Source organism: Primulina huaijiensis, chromosome 15, assembly GCF_012295235.1.
Source record: "Primulina huaijiensis isolate GDHJ02 chromosome 15, ASM1229523v2, whole genome shotgun sequence".
In the NCBI taxonomy this organism is placed as follows: Eukaryota; Viridiplantae; Streptophyta; class Magnoliopsida; order Lamiales; family Gesneriaceae; genus Primulina; species Primulina huaijiensis.
The window spans coordinates 7,755,839-7,764,704 of NC_133320.1; the positions used below are offsets into that span (position 1 = coordinate 7,755,839).

The following is an 8,866-nucleotide window of genomic DNA, read 5'->3' on the forward strand; positions in this document are numbered from 1 at the left end:
GACCGTCTGAAATCTCAAAACCAAAAAATGTCTGGAATATCGAATGAACGGGCGGTGGAACTATGTCGTTTGTTGGCAGTGGGTGGAGGCTCTGTGACGAGAGCACGGTGGAAATGGAAACTTTGTGAGACAATTTGAATGTTTGATCGTATCTTTGATCAAACCATAGTTGGGTCAAGAGACCTATAGCTGACGAGGAATTCAGAAATTTTTTTTTTTTTTTAAAAAAAAGATGCTACGTGTCAGAAAATAAGTGGATTGCACCACCATTGCTGGTAGGGTCGAACTTACCCTGTAAAGATCGTATGTAAATCGGATTCAGGCAAGAAATTTTAGAGACGTATATTCGAGGTCGTCGAGTTGGATCGGAAGCTGGTAGATTTTAATATTTTGAGCATCCAATTCGGTTCCAAAGCACTGTACTTTCCTCTTTTACGCTTTCTTTCCCTTGGAGAACACAACCGATAAAGTTTTTGCTGTTCCAATTCATCAACGATTCTATACAATTGATGGATGGAAACTCCGAATTTCCATTTCAGTCTAACTTCGAAATCCCATTTGATCTTTTTGTGCGCAAGAAGTCCGAGGGACTTGGGACTCCAGGGTCTCTGAGATTTACTGATTCAAAGGGTCATTTGGTGTACAGAGTGCAGCACCCAATCGATAATTCGACCAATTGGAATAGTACCCGGTGTACAAAGCTGCTCCTGGATGCATCCGGCGACACCCTTTTCTCTGTAAATCGAGTAAACGTGAGTATTATTTGAATTTTTTCTTAAATAATTGGAATATTTATGATCGGTTTCTCGTTGGTTTTGGGTTGGCAATCTTATATGTTGCTGGCGATGTTCTAATTTTGTATTTATATTGCTAAGGTTCTGAAAAATGGGTGACCAAGAAAAAAAAATGGTATTATTATTTTTCTTGCTAAGAAGTTACTTTCTAACATGTTGATGATTGATTGTGTATTTATCTATGTTGTATGATTTTACTGAATATTTCATATCCAAGTCACTGGATTGTGCATAAACTTTCACCATTTATATTGTGTATTGGTGCAGACTTTCATTTGAGGGGACGAAGCTGCATTTCTTTTGTTTTTTGGAAAAAATGTCATATTTGACCCAAACCCAAGATCTGTGTTCTGGAAAACCAATATCTGCTGTACCCGTTCAACCAAATTAGTGGTCCGCTTCCTTTGTCGTAATACTATGGAATGGGAAAAGAAACATGTGGTGACATAGTTTAACCTCTTGACATCGTTGAAATGTCGGTATAAAGCAGTAAAGAATTTGTTCAGTGTTCCTGTATGTCTCTTTTATAATAAAGTTCTATTTTTCTTTCTGTAGAAGGGATCATGGAAAGGATTCAGGGGAAATGTCAATAGTGGAGACACGGGCTTTATCTTCAAAGTGAACAGAACGTTAGACGAGTTCAGTAGAAAAGAGTTTGACATAGTACTTGTAGGTGACCATAGTGAAGGCTCAAAGACGGAGATGAAGATGAAAGGCTGCCCTTTCAAGAGATCCTGCACCATTTATAAAGGCGATTCCATCGTGGCTGAGGTACTTTAACCTTGCGTTATGCCACTTCTAGTGAAAAGTCACTTATAGTGAAAAGAGGAGCTAACAAATTAGTACGTTTAAACGGAAAATCACCTATACAACTTTCTCTTTCCTAGATGTTTTGACTTCTGCACATAGGTCAAGGGTCAGGATTTTGATCAAGTGGCTGGTTTTATTCATTCTCACTACCGTGTTCTTGGGGGAAAATTTATCCTATGACGATCTGTGATGCCCATACCCCACCCTTATCAAAATTCCCAATGGTAGAGGCGAGTATTTGTTGTGATCAATCTATTGATCATCAGGCTCTTTAACTTTCCACTTAGCACGAGTGGGAACAATCAATTGGGGTTTCATATTTCTAATAATGCCCAAGAATTGGTCAAATTACTTTCTTTACTCAAACCGAGATGAAATATTCAAGTCTATGGAAGCCATGTTTGTTTTCCAGCAAATGGATGAGCCCGAAACCATAATAAGACGGTACTGGAGCATAGGGGTGCAAACGAGCCATGTCGAGCTTCAGTACCATACTACTCTAGCTCGACTTGGTTTATTTTTTGTCTACTCGAGCTCGAGCTCAATCGAGTAATTCATTTCAAGCTCGAGCTCAACTCGTGTATATATCGAGTTTCTAGTATATAAATCTTGAGCTCTAACTTGAGCTCGGGTTTGGGTATCAATTGACAAAAAATATCCCTTATTTTTCATATTTCTATTATACATATAAATATATGTTAGTATTCGAATACCTCGCGAGCTATTCGACTACAAATAATTGAAACTCTAAGTCGACTCAAAAAAATACTCGATCTACTCGAACTACTGAGCTCGAGTCGAGTTGTTCACGAGCTACTCACGAGTTGCTTGACTCACTTACACCCCTACTGGAGCATACTAACGGAATTGGAAGTAAAATTAGTCGGGCAATAAATTGTTATTCCATGAGAGTATAACTCCTCTTGACTAAGAAAATTGACAGATACTATGATGAAGTCATGTCAGCTTTGGTTGCATTTCCCCAATAACATATTTTTTTCTTGCATTTCCCCAATAACATATTTTTTTCTTATACATCCAAATCAGAAACATAATTCTTTTCAAGTTATGTTTGACTTCTTTTTCTTGACTTCTGAATTCCCGAGCAATAAACTCATTGAGCTCTCAAGCTAAGCTCATTCCTCCGGCTTTTCATCTGACATGCTCAACATGTGTCAGGACATATAGTTAGTTGCTAACTTGGCAAATACTAGTATGGAATGGCATGAGATCATGGCATAATCATTTTAAAGAAACATATATTTGTGGAAATCATAGATTGAAATAGAAGTCTAAATAGAACTGAACAAAAACAAAAGAGATCTTATATACAAAAAAATGTGGATCCCAAATTGACAACTTATCTGTTACTGAGTATAGTATGAGTAATTGTCCCAATGCCATGCAAGCTGAGAGGGTGTATTAGTGTATACCGACTTCTTCGTCACAAATTTTATGCTATCTGTCACGCCCCGTGTCCGAAGCGTCAGTGACATCCGACATTGTTTAACAACTACTTGAAAACAATTACGCATCATATCGAATTGCCAAAAACCAGTTTTTTTCCATAAATAAAACATTGTCTTTACAATGACAATAGAACAACAATTACATCAGAGTTTTGCGGAAACGAAACAGAAGAAAAGAATAAAAATCTCAATTCTTGGGCTTGACTTTCGATCACCATCTCCAGAACGCTTCCTGCTCCTCCTCATTCATTTGTTCTTCATTTTTATCTGAAATTTGTAAGGGGTGAGTGTTTTGGGAAACACTCAGCAAGTGGGGGGTCGATCGATTCCAAAGATAAACACTGTTACTTATCTCATTTTCATGGTCAAATTGTCCCCAATATGTTAGTCCTCTAAGGGGTGAGGCCAGAACTCGGTTTTATACCCACCGGTGGGGGCCATACAGAAATGGTTTTATACCCACCATTGGGGGCCAAACAGAAATGGTTTTATACCCACCATTGTAGGCCAGACAGAATCACAATTCTCGTCCCATTTCAAATCCGAATCGTAACAGTGCAAACAGAATTCAGAGGTAACAGACAAAACTTTTCAGATTTTCAGATTTCAGAGTTTTCATACGGACACAGCAGAACCAACGAATTTCGAAGCATAGAAGAGAACACATAATCAATCGAATTTTTAAAACAGAACATACTTATATTTTCGAAAAAAAAAGACACACCAACATGCATGTCACGTTTTTTTATATCAATGTTTCAAAATACAAACGAAGTACATAACAAAAGCCCACTTACAGTAGTTTTTTAAGGTAGGTTCGAAATTTGCAGACTTTGACACGAAATTTCCTTCCGAAAATTTGGCAGCAGTTCGACGTAATCTCAACAAAGACTGTCTTCAATTCGGCAGCACATCGACGTAGAACTCTAGCACTTGACTGCACGAAACTGTCTTCCTTCTTCCTTGCTAGCCTTGGCCGAAATTTTGGAGAGTTTTGTGGAGGGAAGTAGCCGAATTTTTGAGAGGATTTGTGGTGTGCTTTCTCTCAACCAAGTGAGTGGTATTTATAGGCAAAAAAAAAGACTCTCCACCTTGCCACCCACCTTGGCCGAATTCTTGGCCATCAAGAATGGCTTGAATGTGATTAATTGTAGACCAAAATTCCATGTGTTCTTCCAAATTCCAAGACTAGTTATAATGATGGGTTCATGCATTCCTCAAGTTTTAGAATGATCATCCAAACTCCCATGCATATTAAGTTTGTCTTAACTCCCAGCTCCTTCATTGATTATTTTTTGCATAATTTATTTGTCCAAACCTTTAGCTCGTCCCTTAGCTCCCTTTTTGGTCTTGTTAGGACAAGCTTGGTTGAGCTTCTTTGAGCTGACAGATCGAGTCGTTGAGCTAGGGTTTTTCTCCTCCCGTGACTGTGGTTACTTGTAGTTTGGCTTCCTGCTGAACTAATTCCCGAGCTTTGAAGATGCTTCTTCGAGTTAGGTTAGCTGAAATCTTAAGTTAATATTTCAGTTATTTTGTTGGAATGAAAATTTTCGAGCTTAGTTTGATTTAAATTCCAAGTTCGTATTACTTACTTGATTTGCTTTGGATTGTAAAATCCCGGGTTCTCACACTATCATTTAACGTTGCCGCTTACAAGTTGCAATTACAGAAATTGATCCCGTTTTCTTAGGATCAAAAGAGTCTTTGACCTGTTGTTGGGGCTCAAAATGTCATTGGTCACATAACTTGTTTTTGTAAGATCACCATGCTTTAATAGGATTTAAAATATATGAATGGTTAAAATAGCTTAAAAATATTTATAGAAAATTGCCTCTTGTCGGAATAGAGTTTCCATGATGTTTGTCAAAAGAATTCATATTTTTAGAAGAATATTTCCCAGCCGATGACACAAATGTCTTACTTATCCCTCATATCGGGGATCAAACATTCCAAAGGATTTACACTATAAATTATGTGCAAAAGCTGGCAACCTCCTGACTCGATTTCCTGGTATAAACAGAACATTTTTGTACATTGACAAGCATAGTGCGTGAATGGTTTACACATATACCAGTTAGCTGCTACTTTCTTAACCTCTTTTCTTCCATACTGGATCTCGGCTCTCATGGTTACTTTCTGTAAGTGCGTGTCATCTACTCCGCTGGTCCTTTCTCTGCCTATTTGAACACTGACTTCCCAATATCTTGATTAGTCCCTGTTACTTAAGAGTGCGGTTAACCGACTGCCTCTTTCACACTCTCAGCAAGGTCGCCTTGCCTATTCCTTGGTATTCTGCTGTTCAGTTTGGATAACACAGAGAAATTTCTTGGGCCCTCAAAGATTGTGCAACCAAATTTTACATGACCCTTTTTCTTGAAATCAGGTTTAAAATGTTCATGTGGAAAGTAGTCTTGAACATAAGCTGAATTTTTATTTATTTATGGACTGATGTTACATTTTAACGGCTCACCGCTCACCATGAATTTGAAATATCAATACATGATTTGCAATGCTTTAGTAATACAAAATTTTATTTGTTCGACTTCTTGTACTCTGAGAAATGCATAAGATATTTTTCTATTGAAACACTTTGTATCTTATTCAAAATATTAAACTGATAATTTGAGGATTCAGCGGAATACCTAGAACAAATGGATAACAAGATAATTCAATCCAAAATGTCATGAAAGTCTTAACATCAATATTGTTTGTGAACAAAAAGAAAAGACAGGAAATTGCTTGTACAGATATTTTTTGTTGCACTACTTGTTTGAAAATTAGCCGTCGGCAATAATCATTTGGTTTTATGAGGTTGTTTCCAAGAAAGAAAGGTTAAATCTAGAAAAATAATGTGTTTTGCTGACTGGTATATATTTTTAGTGTTAGTTTTGTTTATCAACTGGCCTTGTTCGTTTTGATGCAGACTAGCCTTATGTATAAGCTTGGCATCGGGAAAGCATTTGTTCCAAGAAATCGATTTCGAGTAACCATTTTTCCTGGATTCGCTGATCATGGTTTAATTGTCTCTCTCGTCGCAATATTCTTTGATGGTAGAAAAATTTGGATATGAGCCAAACAAATTGAACCCAGAAAAAGTGAGTGTATGATATGTAAAACTTTCAATATGTTTTGTTCTGAAAAGCAAGAAATGTAACTCATTGGATAATGTAATTTTATTCCCTCAAAGGGCCATTTTCTAGATGTCTAGCAGGAGGAAAAGTGCAAGCTATTTATCACTTATTCATTTTTTTTTTGTTTGGCTTTGGGGTTGAAACTATTTTTTCAACGTCTTCAATTTGGATGCTCAAACTTTTTTTTAAAATTTTTTTATCGTTGCTTTTTTCCTTGGATTATAATCTTTCTTCATGTATGACAGAAACAATTATGGTCAATTTCAAAAATCGGTGTAATAACTCTGCTATGTCGGCTAAATTAGTTGTAGATGTTGGGGATTAATTGGTTGGGGAAATATGGAAACGCATTTCATATTATTTCACGGTAATGAGAGAACTATATAAATAGAGCTCTCTATCTCATTTCATATCCTCCTTCACCGAATTCTCTCTTTATCTTATAGCATTTGAGTGCTTAGTGTTATAATATTTGTGAGGTGTTTGTTTTCCTGCATTAAGAAAGTGTGTGTTCTCTTTGGAAACACAGTGAGTGGTTGTACACCATAAAATATTATAATAAAAAAATTTCATTTTGCTCGTGGTTTTTACTCTAATAATTTTTAGGGGTTTTCTACGTAAATCTCGGTGTTCAATTTTATAATTTATTTTCATATTATTATTTCAAGTTGTCCCACGTGGGACCAACAACTGGTATCAGAGCTTTATTTTAAAATTTCTTAAAATTCTGAGTATGCTATGTGGTTGCAGCCTAGACTGAACTTCCACATCAGAGAAGTTTTTTAAATATTTTTATTGAGGCGTGATTATTTTGTCCAGTCTACTAAATTATTGTAGACATAATAGTGGGCAGATATGAGATAACAAAGTTCAATAGTGGCAATTTTATGCTATCGAAAATAATGATACAAACAGTTTTGAGAAAGAAGAATTGTTTGGAGGCTATTGGAGATAGACCGATGGAAATGACGGACGATGGAAAGTAACTGAGATGAATGATAATGTTGTTACCAATTTTCACTTGGCTATAGCAGACGAAATACTGTCAAGTACCTCTGAGATAAAAACAGCAAAAGTTATCTGGGATAATTTGACAAAGATGTACGAAGCCAACTCACTACACAACAAGATTTTCCTAAAGAGACGGATTTATATTCCTCGGATGGCGGAATCCTCATCGATGATCGACCATATCAACGCACTAAATACTCTATTTGCCCAACTCACTTCTATGGGGCATAAAATAGAAGAAAATGAACGTGCAGAGCTTCTACTTCAAAGTGTACCATATTTATATGATCAACATAACCAACAATATTCTTATGGGCTTTCTAAAATTCGACGATGTCTTAACTGCAGTTCTTGGAGAAGAAAGCTGACACAAGAATAAAGAAAATAGGTTGATAACTTTGAAGCAGACGGAGGCTTTATCGATGATAAGAGGAACATTTATGGACCGTGACTCAAATGGGAGCCAAAGACGGGGTAGATCAAAGTCGAGAAGTGAAAAGAAAAATATTTACTTGTAAGGTCTGGGAAATTCGAACTATGTAACCTGACTGCATGCAATCTAGGGTTTTATTTAAAATATGTGTTCAATGATTTTTATGCATTTAATACATGTATATTGCATGGTTAGGTGTTATTGTATGGGTATTTTAAAGTTGCATCTCGCACTCTAACGGGTAACGGAGATCGGGAATAATTAAGAAAAATATTTTTATTGAATAATTGATTATAATTATTTAATTTGAGGTGTTTTTAAGTATGATTTTTGAAAACGGGCCTTGGTTGAGTATTTTTACTCGCCGGGTTATATTTTTACATGTATGCAAATTTTAACGATTTTGAAGATTTTTTGAGAGTTCGGGCAATATTTTCTAAAACGTATCTAAACAAAATATTTTTCGAGAGTTTTTTTGAGATTGATGGGTTTATTTTAATGATTAATGGGCTCAAAACCCTTTTACACACTTAACTTTTAATTAGAGCCCATTAATAAACATTATTTAACCTAATTACCATCTAAACTAAACCCTAAACCTATTTTGGCCGCCCACTTCACTTTTCCAGCAGCACCCTCACGTAAACAGCAGCATTTCCTCCTCCTTTCAGCAGCAAGCTTCGGCCCCTATAGCTTTTTTTTAGAAAGCTTCTTCCTCGCCTCTCTGGTTCACGTCCCGCGCGTAGTTCTTCGAGTTTTCAAGCGCATAAACATTAAGGCACGCATGTATCTCCTTTTTCTCTCCTTCACGCCAATATTATGCTGAAATATATGTATATGCATGAGAATTTATTGATCTATGTTGAGGTTTCGTTTTTATGCAAAGTTTCGACATGAACATGTGTTTAACTTGTCTACAACTCACGTTTTTTGTGATTTGCGGGCAAGGGGGCTGCCGTCTTGGGTAGCTAGGAAGCTGATAATGTCAAGAAGGAAGCGGGTTAAGGGCTGGAGTCGAAGCTTGGGCGGTTTAGGTTATAATGTATGAGGGCCGATCGGTGTTAGTGGTGGTTTGGGTTCGGTATAGCAAGTTCTTGGGTTAGTGGTGCGCCAGCTGTGCAAGGGTTGGTCCTAGACCTGGGCCAGACCTTGGTGGGTCTGAGCCGTGGCCTAGAGTGGCTCGAACATGGCTGGAGTTAGTGGAGAAGCCGACCGAGG

General features: G+C 37.0%; 1 protein-coding gene across 1 annotated transcript; it reads left to right on the forward strand.

The window, feature by feature from the left end:
• Positions 1-293: 293 nt before the first annotated feature.
• Positions 294-6,323, forward strand: LOC140960252 (protein LURP-one-related 7). Its single transcript, XM_073418450.1, has 3 exons — positions 294-752; positions 1,350-1,565; positions 5,997-6,323. Exons 1-3 carry the CDS (start codon positions 510-512, stop codon positions 6,141-6,143), a joined length of 606 nt encoding a protein of 201 aa, XP_073274551.1. The 5' UTR covers positions 294-509; the 3' UTR covers positions 6,144-6,323.
• Positions 6,324-8,866: the final 2,543 nt, after the last annotated feature.

Excerpts from the sequence above, each read along its gene's own strand:
- LOC140960252 (XM_073418450.1), top strand. The coding sequence starts at position 510 with ATGGATGGAAACTCCGAATTTCCATTTCAGTCTAACTTCGAAATCCCA. Across the intron at positions 753-1,349 it reads TCTCTGTAAATCGAGTAAAC|AAGGGATCATGGAAAGGATT; the intron begins GTGAGTATTATT and ends TTCTTTCTGTAG. Across the intron at positions 1,566-5,996 it reads GCGATTCCATCGTGGCTGAG|ACTAGCCTTATGTATAAGCT; the intron begins GTACTTTAACCT and ends GTTTTGATGCAG.